This window comes from Paramisgurnus dabryanus, chromosome 16, assembly GCF_030506205.2.
Source record: "Paramisgurnus dabryanus chromosome 16, PD_genome_1.1, whole genome shotgun sequence".
Classification (NCBI taxonomy): domain Eukaryota; kingdom Metazoa; phylum Chordata; class Actinopteri; order Cypriniformes; family Cobitidae; genus Paramisgurnus; species Paramisgurnus dabryanus.
In genome coordinates, this window is record NC_133352.1 from 29,381,905 (window position 1) to 29,404,480 (window position 22,576).

General features: G+C 37.2%; 3 protein-coding genes across 3 annotated transcripts; all 3 read right to left on the reverse strand.

The window, feature by feature from the left end:
* Nucleotides 1-1,944: 1,944 nt before the first annotated feature.
* LOC135752347 (sperm microtubule associated protein 2-like) lies at nucleotides 1,945-6,149 on the reverse strand. Its single transcript, XM_065270839.2, has 8 exons — nucleotides 5,573-6,149; nucleotides 5,455-5,485; nucleotides 5,321-5,377; nucleotides 5,065-5,196; nucleotides 3,915-4,034; nucleotides 3,113-3,248; nucleotides 2,898-3,032; nucleotides 1,945-2,699 (listed from the first exon to the last, which is right to left on the reverse strand). Exons 1-8 carry the CDS (start codon nucleotides 5,586-5,588, stop codon nucleotides 2,586-2,588), a joined length of 741 nt encoding a protein of 246 aa, XP_065126911.2. The 5' UTR covers nucleotides 5,589-6,149; the 3' UTR covers nucleotides 1,945-2,585.
* Nucleotides 6,150-6,435: 286 nt separating this feature from the next.
* arl9 (ADP-ribosylation factor-like 9) lies at nucleotides 6,436-10,658 on the reverse strand. The gene is made up of 4 exons (XM_065274671.2): nucleotides 9,950-10,658; nucleotides 9,363-9,531; nucleotides 8,219-8,394; nucleotides 6,436-7,164 (listed from the first exon to the last, which is right to left on the reverse strand). Exons 1-4 carry the CDS (start codon nucleotides 10,151-10,153, stop codon nucleotides 6,988-6,990), a joined length of 726 nt encoding a protein of 241 aa, XP_065130743.1. The 5' UTR covers nucleotides 10,154-10,658; the 3' UTR covers nucleotides 6,436-6,987.
* A 705-nt stretch (nucleotides 10,659-11,363) lies between these two features.
* On the reverse strand, nucleotides 11,364-20,538 carry srp72 (signal recognition particle 72). The gene is made up of 18 exons (XM_065274659.2): nucleotides 20,394-20,538; nucleotides 19,804-19,924; nucleotides 19,484-19,607; nucleotides 19,191-19,334; nucleotides 16,990-17,101; nucleotides 16,618-16,649; nucleotides 15,969-16,093; nucleotides 15,824-15,881; nucleotides 15,482-15,613; nucleotides 15,272-15,400; nucleotides 15,118-15,190; nucleotides 14,117-14,181; nucleotides 13,948-14,043; nucleotides 13,697-13,878; nucleotides 13,434-13,571; nucleotides 13,274-13,311; nucleotides 13,017-13,176; nucleotides 11,364-12,067 (listed from the first exon to the last, which is right to left on the reverse strand). Exons 1-18 carry the CDS (start codon nucleotides 20,491-20,493, stop codon nucleotides 11,896-11,898), a joined length of 2,001 nt encoding a protein of 666 aa, XP_065130731.1. The 5' UTR covers nucleotides 20,494-20,538; the 3' UTR covers nucleotides 11,364-11,895.
* Nucleotides 20,539-22,576: the final 2,038 nt, after the last annotated feature.

Genomic DNA, 22,576 nt, shown 5'->3' on the forward strand with positions numbered 1-22,576 from the left:
TTAATGATTAATTGATATAAATTTCTTACATACTGTTCCTTTAATGACAATGAATAAGAAATATTGCTGACTTGTGCGTTTCAGGCGCTCTCTTTACATTTGTCTGTTATTTGTCTTTTTAGACATGGAAAATCGATTTTACAATCGATTCAATGAACACTTATATATTAAAAATCGAAAATGATTTTTTCACAAAAGTGACAGCCCTACTGTATACGTATAAATTTGTTATCGTATTGGCGTTTCATCCACACGGATCCAGCGTTTTGGGAGACTGAATCCGCTATTTTTTGAAACCGGGTCCTAAAGTGGATAAATCTGAAACCGACACCCTTTCGGTTTAGTCTGTACAGCCAATCCGTATATTTTGTGAAGCGAAAACGTCATCACATGACGTGTCGGAAGCGTCACATGTAACAGCAACAACAATAACGGCGGACAACGTGATTGTGTTCGTGCTACAGAAGCTACTAAAGCCTACTAGCTTTATTACAGCAAAATCTATTGCTTTGATGCAATTGTGGTGACCAACAAGCGATAATGGACAACACCATACGTTGGTTATGCGCATGCTCAAAGTCGTCTTCTCCGTGTATAGTGTATATCTGTGGCAGAATTACAGCGCCCCATACTGGTCCGGCATATATACTACACCGCTTTCAGTCGGTTTCAGTGGTTTCGTGTTTACGGATTATTTTTTTTAGAGCAAGGAAAAAAAATGAACGGATAGGGAATGCACCGGCTTCGTGTGGACAAAGCCTCAGAGTCGTGGTTTTGAAGTCGTGATTTACGGGTTACAGGTTGCCTGGAACGCAGCATTAGTTCATGTTAACGATATGCAAAAGGTATAAATCCCAAAGTAAACAATGAAGCAAGTTATCGTTTCAACTTAAATCTCCTTTCTTGGACTACAACAAACAACAACGGATTGTAGGAAACCGTTTACTTCCTCGGCCTGTTGATATGGACATGATGGTCATAATCATAATTCAGCCCACTTCGGACTCACAGCCTGTAAGTTAACTCCTGTCAGCAATGCATTAGGAGCTAATCTTTCAAACATGGTAATGAGTGTCACATGACATCAGTGGTATTCAGACACATCAAAAATTTCAGTGTGCTTTTCAGAATGATGAGCTATGTACAAACTCAACGTGTTTCAGGTAGGCAGGGCATGGGGAGCAACAATAATGTATGGTATGTGGAAAATAATGTGTTTTTCTAACCACAAACCATGTGAACACATTGTATTACATCAAATACACCAAATAACATTGTTTTAAGCATCATGATAAATGCTCTTTAATCAAAAATGCGAATCTCTTCTCTTTCTCCAAAAGATCGCAACGATTAGCAAATAGCAACATGACATTTTTTTTCATTTCAAAAGCCGTTTCACTCTATATATATATATATATATATATATATATATATATATATATATATATATATATATATATATATATATATATATATAAAACAATAAAATTAGTAAACAGTTCCCAACAGCTTTATTTTATTAACATTATAGGACAAAGTTAAGACCAGAGGTTGGGTCAGACTTTTTTGATTGACCATCATTTTGACGGACGGACTCGCAAAAATTTTTGGGATGGAATTTTTGCGAGTCCGTCCGTCAAAATAATGGTCAATCAAAAAAGTCTGACCCAACCTCTGGTCTTAACTTTGTCCTATAATGTTAATAAAATAAAGCTGTTGGGAACCGTTTAATATTTTTTATTGTTTTCCAACTGTATCTCAAACTATACACACAGGAGTTTTAGTTTATTTAAGTTTACATTTACATTGTTCGACAGAAGAGAATCTATTCAAAGGAATAAAAACTTGAATGACCTTTTAAAATCTTTTTTCAAGAGTTAAATAAAAACAAGAATTTACTGGAGATAAGAATAGTCAAGTCAAATTTATTAATGTAGCCTAACACTCTTTTACAGTGTTGCATAGCTTCAAAGCATCTTTACATTAAAGTAGAAGAAAAGAAACCACAGAAAAATGTAATACATATTATTTAGAATATGGTATCATTGCAAATGTTACTGTACTTGTGAATAGTTTATAATCTAAATAAAACCATATATTTATGTATATTTAAATATCTGACAAGGGAAATAGTATGGCCCTTAAAAGAAGAAAACCATATAAACAAATTAAATTAAATCAACATCATTAAGTGCACCATACAGTTTGCGGAGAACGCAGAGGCAAACAGGCAGATAACAAAATTATATATTTTTACACAAAAACAGAAAGATAATTTTCAAAAAAGCAAAACCCATTCAAAACAATCATCTGTACAACAGATGCTGATGATCTGAGATTCGCCCACAGTGTTTTACACTGAAACCTGATGGTTGGACAGCAGAGAGTCTGAATCCACAGGAGCATTAAAACAAAAGCCCTTCTTCAGCGGCCAGCAGGCCGAGACTCATGTAATACTTTCAGTTCAGTCAAAGTTTTGAAACAAAGCCCCAGACAGTGATTACAAAACCAGAGGACACAGAAAAACTGCAAGACAGAGCGAAATGAAAAAATAAATCCAGTTCTGTCACCTTCCTCTCGTCTCCTCAGGTTCTCCAAGCTGGTTCTTTTGGATGGATGTAGTCTTTAGAGAGGGGTTTGGGAGAAGACAGACTTCGAACACGAGCGCTTGCTATTGCGTTTCGGGCTTCTCTGGAAACCTGTAAAATATGAACCGAACAACAGAAGCCACAGAGAGAGTCAGTCCATGCTCATTTCATTTCACAGCATATACCAACAGAAGCAAATGTTCATTGCTGTTGTTGAAGATGATGTGTGTCATGTCAAAACATTGCTCTGTTTGCTTGAGCATATACCAGCCAGAGTTTGGGACGGGACTATCTGTTTGACTTTCTCACCGGTCGGATAGGGCTTTCTGGTTCTCCAAGGTCGTAGAAGTGTCTGTTTTCTCTCAATTTGGGCAGTGAGAGCTGCTCCAGTCGTGGGGTCATCTTGGCTGTTTTAGCAGAACATGAAATGAATGTCTGTATGCTCTGAAATGCAAAACAAAATCATTATTTTCAAATACAGTATAGTAAACTCCCAGAAATGGGGATGAAAGCAACATTCTCACCTGTCTATCGCTGGTGAAGTTGGGGTGGTTGGATTTAGGGAGGGCCAGCTGAAGAAGTCGTTTTGAGATGTTCCTCACGCAGGGTTTCACGTGCCAGATGGGACATTTATACTCGCACAGCTCTGAATGTGGAGAACTGTACACCAGGATTACATTATCAGAGGTTTCATAGCTCTGGAGATCAATTCACATTTATGCAATTTGGCAGACGCTTTCATCCAAAGCAAGTGTGCTCCTTGGAACTGAACCCATGACCTTGGTGTTGCAAGCACCAAGCTCTACTACTTGATCTATGACCACACATAGCTAGGAAAGCTTATGGTTCATATTAACTTTATCTCAGATGTTGCAAGCTAAATTCCTAATTTGTTCTCCATTCAATCCATTTCCATTTCTATTCTTCACCAAATATGTTCTCACATATGTTCTCAACTATAAGATGTTACATAACAAAAATCTGCCAGGTTTATTTACCATTCCAAAGGATCCGACACTGGAATTTTCTTTACAAACAAAATTACACAACAGCATAAGTGACACAACATGCAAGCCTGACAAAAATGGGAATAAATCCGTGCTTTTGGATTTTATTAAGATTTTTGTGGTTGCACACAAGAGTTTCCAGGAGATGCATGCTTGGACAACAGTCTATTGTCTGACCACAGACTCTGTGCTACTGAAAAAACAGATATTGAGATTTTGGCTTCCTTAGCAAGGGCTAATTTTAGTTCTGGAACCATCTGTGAGTTCTTGTGAGTGCATCCTGTGAAGATCCTGATTGGATTTTTGTGTGCCCTCTTACCCCACTTCCTGCGAGATTCGACCTCTGGGTTTGGGAGTGGCCAGACGGATGATGTGCTCATACTGTAATGTGTGAGATGGATGTAGCATCTTCTTCATCATTCTCCCCTCTTCCTCTTTCCTGCAGGAAAATAAGTGAAAGGACATTTGTCATCAGAGAAAAAATCGTGGCAATTTTTAACAGTATAAAAAAGATCTATATGGTATTTTGAGCTAAAACTTCACATATGTACTCTGGGGACACCAAAGATTTATTTTACATCCTAAAAAAGTCTTGTGAAATGTCCCCTTTAATACGAGAAATGATCTTGCCAGCTGGACTCAAAGAAGCAAATGAGTTTATTCAATATCTCATAAAAGTCTGGAATTAACACAAGCAGCTCATTCACAGAGAACTCAAGCAGTGTGAAAGCGCCGTCTTTAACTTCAGCTTTTTAACTTTAACTGCATAGGAAACTGGGGAAAAGAGGGAAAAAAATTAACACAGATTTTATTTCGTAATACGAATGTGGAATTTGTTGAAAGAAAGAGCTTTAGTTTTAATAAATGGGCACTACCTGAAAATCGGCCAATGTCTGATAGTGGGGAAAAATGCTTTTATCTGTCAATAACGATTATATGCTTATACATCAGTCCATCCCTAATATACGGTGAAAATAAGTATTTGACACATCAGCATTTTTATCAGTAAGGGGATTTCTAAGTGGGCTATTGACACAAAATTTCCACCAGATGTAGCCATCAAGCCAAATATTGAATTCATACAAAGAAATCCGAACATTTAAGTATACAAGTTGAGTCATAATAAATAAAGTGAAATGACACAGGGAATAAGTATTGAACACATGAAGAGAACAAGGTGCAAAATGGCACAGAAAGCCAGGAGATCACCTGAAATCTGTCAGTATTGAGAGAGAAACCCTGCCCCCTATATAAAAATAAAGGAAAATAAATAAACTCATAATAACATGGCATACACATACAGCCATGTTTCTGAACATTGACCTCAAGCGCTCATTCATTATTAACCTCAATGTTCTCCTCACACCTGCTGAAGCAGCTAAACCTGAGCTCACAACACTGCCTTCACACATACACGTCAGCATTAAAGAAAGATGACATTGTAAGATATTTACTGCTGTAGTTCGTACCCACGCTCAGTCTGATGGCAGGAGAAATCTTTTTTGTGCTGGGCCAGAGCTTTTATTCTGTGGCTTGGAATGGCTCGCAGTGCAGAATGGGACAGAGGCCGTATTGACTCCTGATTTCCCCATGTCAGCATCCTGCACACAAACACACATCAGGCAGTCCGTCATCACAGGATAAAACATGAATGAGCTTTAAATAGATTAACGGAAATGTTTGCAATTACACAGGGTTAAACAGGGTATAGTAACACAATTTTACCACGGCCTTGTGAACCAAACCATCTCGGACTGCTTGGGTTGAGCTAGAAATGAAATCCTACAAAAATATTAGTCTTTTTAATATACAAATCATGACTAAATTAATATATAAAAAAATTAAGTGTGTTTGCATACCTGTCCAATTCAGAAGACTTCAATTCAAACTCTTTGAAAAATGTAAAAGGTACGATATCAACTCTCTACTAACAACAAAACCAGAACAATTGTTTTTATTTTAAAGGTGTATTTGTACCTGTATTAGATCGCATTCTGTCCAGGTAAAGACCTCCCAGGAATTTTGGGAAATATGTGCTTCTATCACAGTGCTGACCAGCTGTTGCTAAGGAAGCTGTTACAACAACAAGTGTCACATGGTCCTAGGTTGTGGCTAGAAGGGATACAGCTATGGCCAAAATATCTAGAAATATTGCTGCAAGACCCTTGTTTTTATCCTAATCCTACCCCCAAACCTAATCCTAAACCCAACATCTTGCAAGATATTGCCAGAGCTGTATTCCCTCTAGCCAGAACCATGGTCCTGCTGGGTACTCTGCAAAAATGACTTTCTTTCTTAGTATTTTTGTCTTGTTTTCAGTACAAATATCTAAAAATTCTTAAATCAAGATGCATTTTCTAGATGAGCAAAATGACCTAAGAAAATAAGTCTAGTTTTTAGACAAAAAATATAAATTTAAGTGAATTTGTTAAAAATCTACCAACAGGGTAAGAACATTTTTCTTGAATTGTTTAAGAAAAAAGCAAACTTGTTTCAAGAATGTTTTCCTTTCACCATTGGCAGATATTTTGCTTATTGTAAACACAAATTCACTTTAATTGTATATTTTATTTTTTTCTTAGGTAATTTTGCTTATCAAAGAAAATGCATCTTGAGTTAAATTTTTTTTAGATATTTGTACTGAAAACAAGACAAAAATACTAAGAAAGAAAGTCATTTTTGTAGTGAAACAGTGATGTCATAAACACAATGCTTTGAATAGACAATGATACAGGAAGTAAGATGACGACAATTATAGTTACTAAGATTAAGATACTACAAAAACATTTGGGGGTTTTCTGACACCATGACTCACATAACTAACACTCACCAAGACAATAATAATATTTAATCACTTTAATCCAGAATTAATAGTTATCAAAATGCCATCACAAAATATATCAAAGAGAGATAGAAGGGTCAAATTACAAAATTAATATACAGACATGGCTCTTTAGTCTTAAGTGACCAAACCGTCAGTTACATTGTAAACAAATGTAAAATTTTGTCATTTAAGAAAAAGCAACAAACACCATCATGTCCAACACACACTCAAGAGCCCGAAAATGTCAAACAGGACACTTAACATATTTAATGATTTCATAATAATACATACAGCAGCATCAATAATAAACTGAAATACATTGTTATTTTTTAATTCTCAAAATATTGCTTTGTGAAAATATTTAAAGCAAACAAATACTTAAATATAGCACAATTAGTCTATTTAATTTATTAATGAGAAATATTTTAAATTCCCATATCCTACAAAACAGGCTCTTTTGTTGTCATTGTTTGGTTTGAAGACTCTTTGGTGTCGTGAATCCCTGAAAGATCGAGACATTCTGATGTTTGTAGTGCGACGAAAAGGACATCCCCTTTAAAACATACAATTAGTCTTCTGACATCATCTCTATGATGAGGTCACGGGCATCCCGCACACCAACATTGGTTACCGACTTGCCCTTCTTCACCTGGGTACCAATCACGCTTAGCCGATGCCCGTCGCCAACATTCCCCAAATCCAGTGCCTCGTAGAGATCGGTGATGCCACGGGCCCCTGGCAAATCCTGCGTGTGAATTTATAAAGTAAACACAGTGTTAGCTCATGCACTGCAGAGGCATTTGTAAAGATTTACTCTTGTAGGGTAATATAGTATATACACAGTACTAACACATCTGGTGTAATGGCAGAGACATTTAAAGGAAACTATCGCCCCCTTGTGTACTGAGATGTGTACAGTGCTACAGACAGTGTTTTAGATGCATTATTGCTCATTTTGTCTCATATGTAATACAATAAAGTTAGTAAATCCTTTTAAATCAACATAAATGAAATAAATGTGCAATAAAGCTGAACTATAAAAGTATAAATATGTTGAAAACAGTCACTTAAGGCTAAAGTGAAGAATAGAACAAAATATATAATAAGACGTAAACTAACTCTTTATTAATGTTCATAATAGTGTTTACAGGCAACTTTATTGTGTTTTTAATAAAAAAGCAAAGAATTTCCTAAAGTACCTGCTGTTTTATAACACATAAGCAGCAATGTAATATAATAACACATAATAACATTGTAATTTAAAGAGTAGGGCTGCAACGATTATGAAATTTGTTGTCAACTACTTTTATTATCATTAAAAAAACTGCACAAACTTTTATTTAAGGATTAAAATATCAAAATCAAAAATTATTTTAGTAAAACTGTAGTACTGTAGTGTGTGGCTTTTGCAATTTTAAAGGTACACTTCTACACGTGAATAGCCAAATGTAGTGCCTTATTAAGCTATAATACCGGTAAGTGAAAAATGTAATTGAGTACATAGTTAAGTTTTTATCAGAATAAACAATAAAAAACCAATCACCCGATTAAACGATTATGAAAATAATCGTTAGTTGCAGCCCTTCTAACAAGAAGTAATATAATACAACATGAAATTAGTAATACAACGCAAGAGATTCTGGTTTCTGTGGACGTAGTGCACTCAGCTCCCTTTCTGGTTTAAATGAGGTCTGGTTCAGAGTTCGCTCCTGCTTCAGTGGCGACACACAGCCAGCCCCGGTAAAATATTAGTATTAGGCAGACACTGAGAAAGGGATTAAAGTTTAAGACGCTCTCACCTGTTTGTTGGCGAGCAGCACCAGTGGCAGGTAGGGGTCAGCAGACAGCAGCTGGTGCAGATGATGTTTAGCCAAAGAGAAGCGGTCCGTGTCTGCAGAATCTACCACGAATACCAGAACCCGAGCTTTATGCAGATACCTCTGCCAGTAATCTCGCAGATTCTCTGTGCCTCCGACTACATGACAAAGAAAACACAAGCAGAGCATTATTATACAGTTTACTACATTTACTACACTTACTGTGATGTGGTAAAATGAATAGATGGAATTAGATTTGCTGATGTTTACCGTGGTACTGAAATTGATGCATAATAGTATGGTCAGCATGCTTGGTTAGCTTTTCCATTTAGTTTAGTACCACTTCAGAGTGGGAGGGATATTTGTGCTGCCTACTGCTGTGACATCATTCAAAACATGAAAGCGAGCATTGTTGGAATGCAGTGTTTCCCATACATTCATTTATTTGTCAGCCAGCCACAAAATCAAACTTGACCACCACAAATAGATGTTTGTACATCGCGTTTATCACTACCTCTGTCTTACATGACATCTTCTGTACAAACACCCGTGGCGTCAGTTGACGGGCTCCGATAAGTTGCAAAAATGCCGTGCATACATGCATACGTGCACACTGCGGATGTGCCGCCACAAACTGCAAGGAAAACAATGTTATGGTTTTCCGGAGTTTGGGAATGCACAGATGACACCAGGTTTGCTCGAGATGAAGGAAAAGCTAATCTTGCATTTAGCGATGACGCTGGTAGTGACGATTCTCTCAGACCAATCAGTGATCAACAGTGTGCTTACGTCACGTTTTAGTATGAGCTCAGCTCGCTTGGAACCCCAACCGAGGTGGTACTAAAAAAAAGTATGGGGTACTACGTACTGTACCCAGTGGAAAAGCTCCTAAAGGCAAGCTGACCTGATCCAACTCGTGGGGTACTATGCAATTGAAAAGCACCATAAGTGGTACTTCAAAGTAATACCATAGTAGATGTCAAAAATATATATATATATATATTTTTATTAATTGGCTATTACTAACAACTATCAATCATTGTCAATTAAATCTAAACAACTAATCGAATGCATTAAAAAAAGCATGATTTATGTAGACGTGAACATGTGCATGACTTGTATTTACTCTCTAAGAACTCGATCTGAAGCTCTTCCTTGTTGATGGACACGGCGTTGAAGCCCTGCGTGGGACTCACGTCTTGCTCCAGACTGCCCGTTGCAAAACAGTGCAGTAAACTCGTCTTTCCTGCCCCATCCAGACCCAAAAACAGCACCTGGGTACCTGTGGTCCTAGGCTGCAAACATGACACACAACACAGAGACAGAATAAAACTTTCAGTCATGTTTTACTGAGGAAATCACAGGACACAAGCACACAGCATGCATGTGAACAGGTGCATTATATATATATATATATATATATATATATATATATATATATATATATATATATATAAAAAAAAATCTATGCCCAGCCCTTTTCCATATCCAATATCTGATATGTTGATGTTTGTTCATAAACATAAAAATACAATATTTTTTATTTTCCATTTTTAAAGTTTTTATTAATATTAGCCTGTGTGAAAGCATATATACGTATTAAATCAAGAGTGACACTCAAGACCTAACAAACTGGTTACTGTAACTAAACTTTCTGAATTTCTGGACTGAGGCCTCTTGCAACGCAAAACAAATTTGAATGAAACAACAAACCTCTGATGTTACGGGATGCTTTTGTGATGTGCTGGTAGTTTCATGCACTTTTCCTTCTTTGGGTTTCTCTCTGTTATTTTGTTCATTTTCCTTCTTGGGTTCATCTGTTTTGTGTGCGCGCATCAGATAGCACACAGCGCACGCTACTCCTCCCGTCAGCGCGAGCGCGGCGCCCATCAGCCCGACCTCGCGCACACCGGGCATTTTCACGATTAATTTGAACGTTCAAATAAAATACAATGAGAATAAAACCAAACGCTTTAAATGCTTTATCTACATGTAAAGTTACACGGACATGATGATCACAGACAGGCCTCTGGGAGACTCCACAAGGGGATTATAAAGTCCGGCTTGTATTTCCGGAGAGTCGAAAGCGCACCACCACCGATGCAGATTTATACAGTTTGTAAACGACTGCAATAAATAAATGTTTAAAATCGATCCACCGTGGTCCTCGCAAAATATGCACAGCGTGTAAGTCGAGCTGTTGCGTTGCCCGGAGAACAACAACTAATGCAAAGATCTCGTGAGATAATCACAACAAGACCCAGGAGATTTTGATCTTCTCTGCAGGGAACTGGAAGCTCAAATAATCCACTGAGATTAACTAAACTAACCTGCACACGGAATAAATCTTTAATGTTAAAGGCACACTCGTACGTGACACACTTAATTCTTGTAATGTGAGACGTTTTGTCTAGAGGGCGCGAGATCACACAGTGAATAGTGTATGGACGTGACGTCACAAGTAGCAGGGCCCTCTGTCGACCAAATGTATTAATGTATTGAACTTTTTTTTCTGCAGTATTGAAGATCGGAAAACGCTGAATCTTGTTTATTATTTTGAGCATGTTTCCCCCATTTCAATTTTCAGTGAATAAATGCAAATAAAAACATTATTTCTATGAAGAATTTGGCAGGTGGTGACAGAATGAAATAAAAGTTATAATTTTACTTAAACACATGCCTATAAATAATAAATCTAGAAAAACTGAAAGGGACCATAGAAATATATCTTAATTTTTCTGTGTATGTGACAGAGTCTTTTTTTTGTGATTTACAATTTTCTAAATAAAATCACCCTACATAATGTATAGAAAATGTATCACTGATATCTATAATATTGACCGAGTAAGGTCAAGTCAAATATTGAAATCAATGACTGATGCTTCAAATCTCATCATTGCATTAGAAGACTTTAGTCTGGATTTTACAGACAGTCACAATTTACTTCACATTTATGCTTACTGTATTATTTATGCTGCACACTGTATTCAGAAGTTATCTGTATAAAAGCAAATGTGTCTTGCTGAATAATTTTGTTATGTTTTATTTTATTAAATATTGTGTGTTGTTCATGCAATGATTTAATCCTTTGACTGTTTAGAATGACACACAGACGATGAAGACTAAATCTGTTTCAGGAATCTTTTTATTAAGGCTGGGTTTCATGTTTTCTGATGGATTTTTGTTCAAAATTAAAATTAGGATTGAGTTTTTATATTCAGGAGTTTAAAAATAAATATATTTCAACTTTGACAGAGCCTCTATTGTAAAATGATAACATTGTCTTATACTCGAGCCAACATTTATCAAGCAGGAATAAAATTTAAGGAGAAAAAATAAAAATAAACTTGTAATGCAGATATAAAAAATGCCCTTACAGTTACAGTAATGCACAATGGACTGAATGATTAAAACAAAAGACAAAAAATCTGATACCTTAAATGATTCCTGTTTATTCCTGCATTATCACTCATCCTTAGACTTTGAAAACCCCTTCCATATTTTAGAACCGAAACGTTTGCACAATTCATCCTCCGGACCACTAGAGGGGACGTGGCATCCTTATCCTTACAACTCTGCTTTTCAATGTTTCAAAACCAAACAAACAATCCTTCAAGAAACGAGCTAATTATTTCAGATCGAATCATTTGTCTCTCTTTCTACCATCCTCCTTTCCCACCCTTTTTCTTCTTCGGTGGTGCTTTTTTACGAGAAGCTCCGGGTGCCGCAGGTTTCTGTTGTCGTGGAGGCACCACGTTACTCGTGGTGCTGGCTGTTCCTGAGCCGGGTCGAGGTGAGGTGGGTGGACTGCTGGCCGTCTTACTGGCATCACTGAAAACCAAATAAAAACTCAATTGCAATGCTGCATTAGGATCCAGCCACAAGATTTATAACTAAAATGGGATGTTCTAGTGCAAAAGAAGATATATCAAGAGATAATTATAAAGAATCATTTGACCCAATTCATATTTTTTCTGTGACGGTGGCAGTATTTTAACCACGATGGTAATGCACCAATTCACTGCAGTGAGGTAGTTGTTATAGAGTGGGTGGGTGTGTATTTTGAAATATAACAAATGTAAACAAGGATTAGATATACGTTTCTTAACAAACATGCATGTTCATAGGTGCAAATTTATGTCTCTGCCTGTGGGTGTTTTTGAGACAACGGGGAGAGTGAAATTGCCTGCCTGTACTCACTCGCCTGTACTCACTCGCCTGTACTCACTCGCCTGTACTCACTCGCCTGTACTCACTCGCCTGTACTCACTCGCCTGTACTCACTCGCCTGTACTCACTCGCCTGTACTCACTCGCCTGTACTCACTCGCCTGTACTCACTCGCTTGTACTCACTCGCTTGTACTCACTCGCTTGTACTCACTCGCTTGTACTCACTCGCTTGTACTCACTCGCTTGTACTCACTCGCTTGTACTCACTCGCTTGTACTCACTCGCTTGTACTCACTCGCTTGTACTCACTCGCTTGTACTCACTCGCTTGTACTCACTCGCTTGTACTCACTCGCTTGTACTCACTCGCTTGTACTCACTCGCTTGTACTCACTCGCTTGTACTCACTCGCTTGTACTCACTCGCTTGTACTCACTCAATCTTCATAAATATTCGATACTCACAATATTCTGAAATGTAATCTTATCTTTAGCACAATAATTCCCAATATTCAATAGATTGCCCAGTCTTACTACTAGGGAGGTCACTCGGGTTCATTTATTTTTAACTAGTACTCTACAACTCAGTTTTTAGGCGTTGGTGAACTTACAGCTCGGCAGTAGCTCCTGAGGTCGCGCCCTGCGTACCACGGCCCACCTGCTCCTTCTTCTTGCCCTTCTTCCTGCCGCGATAGTACGAGCGCTCTCGCATTGGCAACCATCGCTCGGGATCTGGAGTCGATTTGGGGTCGTGGTTCTTTGGCAGTTTACCTTTAAAGGAGCAAAACGATTAAATAATTTTACAAAACACACCCAATAGTTTTCATTACGTCTTAAAAAAATTAATCGACACAAATGGCAGACATACCTTTCTTCTTTTTCTTCTTCTTTTTAACATCTTCAGGCCTAAAACAAGCGTGTTGATAAGAGAACAATGATGTGAATATGAGATCCAACATAGCATATTTAAACTGAAAAAACCCCATGTTAACTCTGATGCAGGGAGTCTTTATACACAAATGTTTTACCCCTGCTCTTTCGGTGGAGTTTCTCCGACAACTTTAGCAGCTTTTTTCCTGACGTACGTGGCTCCGTGCGAGTTCTCCAGTTCATCAACGTTCACTTTAAAAGACATTGAGTCTGGAGAAGGAAGGTGCTTACTCAACCTGAAAGATTGAACGCTCAGGAAAACATTCCTACTACAGTTACACCAATATAAAACTTATTCCTCACTCAAAGTTGGATGTTTTGTGGATAATTTGCTTTAAGACAGAGTTGTGTTTAAGGATACGCTTTGGCCTTTTCCTGATCCACCAGTGAGTACGCAGAGATGAGCTGAGCCAACGTATGAATGTCTTTATTGTTCTGTTTCCACAGCTGCTCCAAGTCACTGATCGCCTCCTTCTTACGGCCGTACTTCAGCTTGTAGTTGGCAGCCTCTCGCACCAGACAAAGGTGAGCATCAGACCCGTGCTGATGGAGGAGACAGAGTTAGAGACAGAGTTACACAGCTCTCAAGTTTTCAGACAAATTATGTTTTACCTGCTCGGTCTGATAATACTGGATGGCCTGAGTGAAGACGTCAATCGCGCTGTCCATGTCTTCTTCGTGCGTGTACAACGTGACCAGAGCAGAAATCTGTTAGAAAACATCAAAATACTGTAAATCACAATCCCAAATGTTTTCATGTTTTAAATAAATCAAATCTTACCATTCCTAGCTTGTATTTAAAGTCTTCTATTGACTTCAGGATGTCACAAGCTTTAGTCACATGACCTGTGGGGGTAGAGAAATAAATGACTCTTTAAACTCCAAAAGTTCGCTCTCCTTTACTATAGCTGCCTCACAATTCAAATGGAGGAATCAAGACGTGAAGAACGTTTAGCAGAGACGTTTCGACTTTAAAATATAAAAATTCTAGTTCCATTTTGTCATATTAGAGAATAGGATGCATTGATGTTGATTAAGCTACCCCAACAGTATACAGGAAATAATATCAATACAAAACATAATTTATGATATTAAAACATTGATAAAGACCTTAATATGCACTTTTATTTACCCGTTTGAATGTTTATTTTAAAATATTGCGCAATGAATCTCGGGATAGCCGAGCTGTGAAGGATTAATTTGTTCTAACCTTAGAGAAAAGCAGCGTGCATTTTAGGGCTGCATTTTAACACTTTCCTCGCCAGAGTTTTTTTTGTCAGCCAGCACCAACATTTTTTATTATTTTCACAAAAGTTTAATGCCTTCAAAAAATGTTCTTCTTTAAATATATAAAACATACAATATATCATACGAAAGAACGGACCCTCTACTTTAAAAACCAAAAAAGTTTCATCCTTCCTTCATTTGTTCTCTTTTAATCACCTCTCAAATATGGATAGGGTTTCCATTAAAAATAACAAATTTTGATAATTCAATTTTTGAGAAGGACTTTTGATAGAGATCAGTTTCAGAGCGATCCTCAAAACATACACAGAGTCTGAACTGTTTTCCCTAAGGAAATACTTCCGGGTTTTACAAGTTGAGTAAGAGCACCACCTGGTGGATGATAGCGGAAATATGGATTGGCAGAAAAACTCGTCATTTGCAGGGAAGCGCTTTCTCTGAATTGAGGAGTTAACTTGTCAATGGCGGGGAAGCGTTAAAGAGCCTTCAACCCCGGATGCAGCTTATTAGAGTATATATTGTATTCAGTGCAGGTACCTTGTGTCAGATACAGCTGAGCCATAGTGAGTTTGATTTCAGACGCACTTTCAGGATGTTGATCCGCAAACCGCTACAAGACAGATAAAATGATTACAAACCTTCACTGACGGCACAAATCAAAATGAGACGCAGGAGAAACTGTTTCCAGTACCTGTAGCAGCTCTATGGCTTTGTTGTGCTGCTTCTCACGGCACAGCTGGGCCACCTTAATGAGAACCGGTCTGGGGTGACCTGGGTTCTGCGACTGCAAGTTCGACAACAACTTACCGCACTGCTCCGCCTGCGATGGGGCGACACGAGAGGTCACGATCATACTTTCGATTATAGACAGAATGGTATTTGTGTATGTTGTGTACGTCACCTGGTTAGTGTACATAGCCAGCAAGGCTTTGTTGATTTCGATGGCCTGCAGCTGTTTTTTGGCCAGTTTGTGCTCTACTCCCTCAGCGTTGGTTAGCTTCACCTTTTTCTTGGAGTCGAAGACGTTTTGGTCCTGAAAGATTTCAATATAATAACATCAGAAACACAGATTTGAAGCAATTAAAAAAAACTACATTAACAAGAAGATAAAAGTAAAGAGCGGAGTCTTTAAGGATTTTGATTTCTTTAACATTTATGTGGAAAGGTGGAAAAAGCCCTTGACACCTTTAAACACCTTATACGGCACGTTTAAAAACACAAACTGTTCATCTGCATTATTTACCTTGTTAATGGTGATGATGTTATTGGCAGTAACAGCCAGCAGACCCCCATCAGACGGTCTGAATACAAACAGAACAGTCAAAGTTTAAAATATTTACACAGCCAGCACGTGAGTATTTGTTTATTTGTTATTGACAGAAACTGACTTGAGTTTGATGACTTGATTGTAAAGTTGAAGAGCATCTTCGGTTCGGCCCTGAAGCTGCATCACATAAGCCATCTGAGAGTGAATGACGGCCAGCTCAGCGTCAATATCCTCCTCCATCACATCCTACATAAACACATTATATCTTCTCAATCACAAACCAAACAGCGAGCATGTGCAACCGTTATAGACGGTTTCAGCAGTAACAACATAAACAAACGGCTTTTGTAGAACAAGCGTAACTTCCGGTAAACTCAAATAAACAACAAGCAGATGACCTTAGTTCAAATCATAGCTAAAGCGTATCAAAAACTACACTGAACGTTACTTTTTAAAATGTGTACTAACTAGATAAGGTATACAATATTAATTACAGATCGGCTGCCATGAACCTCCCTTCACATAGCAGTGATCAGTGATCGCAGTCTCCCCTCGTCTTTAGGAAACCAAAACATTTGTAATTTTCGATAAGGTATCTGTTCCAGAGTTAAGTTTAGCCACAATCCAAACAGAGGCCGGAAGTTAAGTTATGCACAAGTTACGTGATAGCGACGACGTGCATGTGCCTGATGAAACCGTCTACAAAGATGCTGCCGTTGACAGACAACATCTTACAAGAAGTGGTGATAAATGAAAGAGGAATTACTCACCGAGTCCTCAGCCAGAGACTTCCTGCACAACTCTGAAAAAACAAGATGAACATGAACCGATTAAAAATTCGATCACCTGCATCAGCGAAAACTCAAAGCGAAAGCGTGTAGGCAAGACTGGCAAAACAGAGCCACAGGATTATGCAACTGGGACAGATCATATCCGAATCAATTGGTTCACCGCACAAATCATAAAAAAATTAACGTTTCCTTCCTACAGATTTTATGAGCCCAGTCTAATACGGCTGTAATTTTCAGTAAAACATCTGTATCTGGTTAAGACTGCAAACATCTGCCCACTCCTACAGGACATGAGAAGTGGTTTAAATCAAAAACATACTATATTTCTGAATTAAGAACATGACTTCTTACCTTCAGCTTTCTGTAGTTTCGTCAGGGCCTGGCTGAGCTGCGCTTGACCAATCAGACAGCAGGCAGCATTGTAACACAGCTCGTAGGAGCTCTCAGGTAAACCCAGATCTTCCTGAATACAAACAGAATGTCAAGTTTATTTATATAGAGCTTTTTTTACAGTGTTGCATTGTTCAAAGCAGCTTTATATGAAAGACAAAGAAAAGAAGCACAAAAATAGGAAAATTATTAGATATATGAAGTAGAATATAAATGGTATTAAAGGGACACTCTACGGTTTTTGAAAATAAGCAAATTTTCTAGCTCCCTCAAAGTTAAAGGAATATTTCATTTTCTTAAAGAAAAATCCAGATAATTTATTCACCACCATGTCATCCAAAATGTTGATGTCTTTCTTTGTTCAGTCGAGAAGAAATTATGTTTTTTGAGGAAAACATTGCAGGATTTTTCTCATTTTAATGGACTTTAATAGACACCAACAATTAACACTTAACACGTAACAGTTTTTTTCAACGGAGTTACAAAGGACTATAAACGATCCCAAACGAGGCATAAGGGTCTTATCTAGCGAAACGATTGTCATTTTTGACAAAAAAAATAACAAATAAACACTTTTAAAGCACAACTTCTCGTTTAGATCCGGTCGTGATGCGCCAACGTGACCCCACGCAATACGTCATGACGTCAAGAGGTCACAGAGGACGAACGCGAAACTCCGCCCCAGTGTTTACAAGTGTTGAGAAAGAGGACCGTTCCTACGTTGTTGTATGTCAACTGATACTAATTAACGTCTTTGTGTCAGTTTATTGTTTAAAATGGTCCGCAAATGTGCGTTTTATATATGTAACACGTGACCCCCCTACGTCACTACGCATTTACGTTAGGTCGCGCTGGACCGGATCTAGAGGAAAAGTTGTGCTTTAAAAGTGTATATTTGTTATTTTTATTGTCAAAAATGACAATCGTTTTGCTAGATAAGACCCTTATGCCTCGTTTGGGATCGTTTAGAATCCTTTGAAACTCCGTTGAAAAAAACTGTTGTGTGTTAAGTGTTAATTGTTGGTGTCCATTAAAGTCCATTAAAATGAGAAAAATCCTGCAATGTTTTCCTCAAAAAACATAATTTCTTCTCGACTGAACAAAGAAAGACATCAACATTTTGGATGGCATGGTGGTGAGTAAATTATCTGGATTTTTCTATTAAGAAAATGGACTATTCCTTTAAACACTTGATTTTTACCATTTTGGAATCCATTCAGACAATCTCAGAGTCTGGCGGTACCATTTTTAGCATAGTTTAGCATAATCCATTGAATCTGATTAGACCATTAGCATCACGCTCAAAAATGACCAAATAGTTCCAATATTTTTCCCACTTAAAACTTGACTGTTTTCTAATTACATAGTGTACTAATACCGATGGAAAATTAAAAGTTGCGATTTTCTAGGCAGATGGTTAGGAACTATACTCTCATTCTGGCGTAATAATCAAGGACTTTGCTGGCGTAACACGGCTGCAGCAGGCGCAATGATATTACGCAATGCCCGAAAAAGTCCCCTGCTATTGAAAGTTCCAAGGGGACTACAGAACTAACTACAGAAGAGTCAAGTTTTACTTAGGAAAAACATTGAAACTCATTGGTCATTTTTGAGCGTGATGCTAATGGTCTAATTCAAAGAATTATGCTAAGCTATGCTAAAAGTGGTAAATTACGCCATACCCTAGGTTTTCTTGAAACGGCGCCTTGCTTTGCACGGCTGTGCATTTGACCGCGCGCTTACGCTCCGTATACTAAAAAAGTTTTTGGCTTGTCATTAACAGTACAATGAGAAATTGTGTGAGCATCAAGTGCATCCCAGCACCACACGACCACAAAACTGAAACAGAGAAGGCTTATAATCAACTATAACAATTTTAGTTGTTATTCTAGTTGCTGTATGTAAGGAGTGTCTGTTGTTTTAGCTTATAACATCTGATATGGTTGTTCTTAGCCACCTCAGTATAAATACAAATCTGATGCTGCTTTGCTTTTGTGTAAACAAAGAGGCATCAGCTTTAAACTTTGTTTTTGTCATTTTCATTATTTATATACTTTATGCATTTAAAAAGGCATCAATGACATGACATAATGCAGCTGTTGTGTAAATTCATTAGAGCAGCATTCAGCATTGAGAAATGCAAGCCGTTATGGGTCTCTTACCGGTGCCGTGTTCTCCCAGGTGCTCTGGGCTGCCAACACAGCAGACAGATTCGTCTTCCTCTCCTCCTCATATTCATCCTGAGAGTTTCTGATCAGATCTTTATAGACAGCACGACACTCATCATAGCGCTCTAGTCTGTAGAGCTACACACAAACACATTATATTAGCTCTTCAAATGCTTTGAATTCTGGATAAAGCAGGACTGAAGCCTTTAGGACCAGTCCAAAAACTGATTTGCAGTGTTATCACTAGAAATGTGGCTTACAACAGACATCATTTAATTATCTCTTACCACTTGACCATAGAGTTCCTTCAGTTTATCTGTTTGTTCTGGGATTGCCTCGATCGTTTTTAATGCGCTCTCCACCCTGTTCAGACGGTATTCACAGTAGGCCTTCTCAAACCCGATCACATCACTACAGATTCAGAAACACAATCACAGACATCATACACAAATAAAACTTCTGCTCAACTGTATTTAGACTGAAAGATTATAATTGAAATACTATAATGCAATAAATGGTATGACACAATATACAGCATGTACACAATTGTATGTATGTACTTTTCAATGAAACCAGTATTGCAATGCAACCTGGGTGTCTGTTTTACCTGCTCAGAGATTTCGTGTGAGTGTTTATAACATTTAGAGCTTCTTTAAAACCTCCATTCTGGATCAGACAGACAATTTTACATCGCAGAGCCGTTACGTCATCTTTATTTTCATGCAAAACTGCAAAAATAAAAACAATAGAAATATTTTTCATTGAAATTTTTTTTTAACATTTGATATGCAATAAACTTGCTGTTTGCAAAGAACATGTCTGTGTTAACATTGTACTAAACAAGTAGAAAGTTTTAACTTTTAAAGAGAGTTTAAACACAAACGTAACACTTAAGATGTCAAACATTCTGGTTAGATTCAATCCAGTCGTCTATGACACGTAATCACTAATCCTAAACTCCACAACCCACCTAAAACATCAACATGACTTAAATAAAGAGTTTTTTACGAGTCAATGTGTTAAATTAAAGAAATCAAATCGCATTTGGTTTTTTGCTTCTTTTTCAAAAACCTGGCATTTGTGAATCTACTTCACTGCAGGTTAGACACGTTACAGGAGAAAACCATTACTACAGCATTGTTTTAAGCTACGTTAAGGATATCTGACGACACAAATAATTAAATTGTTTTTCTTTACTTTTATTGACAGCTTTTAAAGCTCTGCTAAAGTCCCCATTCTGTCCACAGCGGTTGATTTCGGTCCAGAGAGCAGCAACGGGCCCAGCTCCGCTCGCCATCGTCAGCCATATGAACGGAACCGAACAGGACAGAATAAAAGTCCCCGCTTCCGGATAACTCATCGATTGTGCAGAATAAAAGTCCCCATCTTAAGCTTATGTCAATGTGGAAGAATAAAACACAGGTAAATAACACCAGACTCATACGCTAATGTTGCAATAATTCTGTGGTTTTCTTAATTTGGAAAAAATCAGTTACCAAGCAAGTACATAAAGTGTTCAAAACTGTCTCGTTAACTTTCCTTATCCCGATTCACAACTTATGATTATGATGTAAAAGTTGAACTGTTTGGTCGATTTAGCTGGAAATGGTAAATTTGGCGTTATTTATTTCACTTCAACAGCAGTCTCTTTACTTGTGATATAAATGTTATTTTGATTATTTATATCATGTTGCTCTCAGTATAAAAAAGTAGCATGCCGTGGTGCGTATTGTAGCTTAATTTGCCTGAATTCATTTTAATGAGTAAGTTAGTCTAGATCCTTTCTTGTTATCAAAGATGATGTCCTTATCATTGTATTTTTATCATTGTATAAAAGATTAAAGGTGCCAAAGAATGCATTGAAATAATACGTTAAATTGTTATCTGATACCTACATAGAAGGTATGTGGCTTTATTAAGTGCAAAACTAGGATTTGCCCTCAGAATGAAATGATCTATTATTACCTTATTTAAAGGATTAGTCCATTTTCTTAAAAAAAAATCCAGAAAATTTACTCACCACCATGTCATCCAAAATGTTGATGTCTTTCTTCGTTCAGTCGAGAAGAAATTATATTTTTTGAGGAAAACATTCCAGGATTTTTCTCATTTTAATGGACTTTAATGGGCCCCAACACTTAACATTTAACTTGACACTTAACAGTTTTTTCAATGGAGTTGCAAAGGACTCTAAACGATCTCAAATGAGGCATAAGGGTCTTAATATAGCGAAACGATTGTCATTTTTGACAAGAAATGGTTGTGAGTAAATTATCTGGATTAATTTTTTAAGAAAATTGACTAATCCTTTAAAAGGGTAATGAATAATAATGTTGAGTTCTGCTCTGACTGGCTATTTCTCAAAGCAGTTCAGTTCAGTAGCTCTGTGTGTGTGTAAACAGGTCTTATGTTTGTTCCAGTATCAGATGAAGAAACAGATTTTAAGGAATAATCAATTGTTTGGAGATTGTTAATGGACGTTTCTGAGTGGAAAGTTTGTGTTTTTTTCAGTATAAACCTGCAAAACATAACTGTAGCGTTAGTAGTAGAACTTCAGCCTAAACGCTAGCATATATTGTATTAACTCAGCAGTCACAACTTTGTTTTTAGCATTGTAACACCATTGCAATTAACTTAATGTGTAATTTATTGTTGGGGGGGATACATCTCGACTGTAATGTCGCAGTTGGTGTTATGTTATGTCTTTTGCATGCACGAGGTTTACAAGAGGAGGAAACAATCGTGTTTCAAGTTTACAAAATGTCATTACCATGTACAAATCTCTTATTATTCATCTATGCCTAGAAAAATACAGTTTTACATTCTACAGCACCTTTGAGGACCTTTAAAGATTATAAAAATTAAACGAAATGTCAATGTTTAATTACTTCTTAAGTAACAAACCTAAAACCAATAGTACAACAAATGCACAGTAATTATAGCATTAAAATATCTACAACAATGAAGCAATTCCATAAATGTTAAATCTTATACGTTAAATAAAGCATACACTTTGCATTATAAGGGACCCAAAATAATTTGTAAAATTGATGGATATTTACATCAAAAGTGATTATATTTAAAAGCACCAAGCAGTGGTTCTCACTTTTTATGACCAGGGACCCCTTGGTGCAAAATTTAACTTGTTTTTAAAAGGGTTTTGTTCAAATTAAATTTGAACTCAAAAGTTATACTTTTTAAATTATCTTAAAAGCTTTCATAAAATTTTACAGTAGCAAGACTGATATGGTTCTTCAATGTAAATATCCTCTTTTCATAATACAACACGATTATAATTTATAACAAATTGTTTCACAGACTTCCTGAATGAGCAAAGCGGACCCCACTTTGAGAACCTCTTATAGGTTTGCATCTCAGAG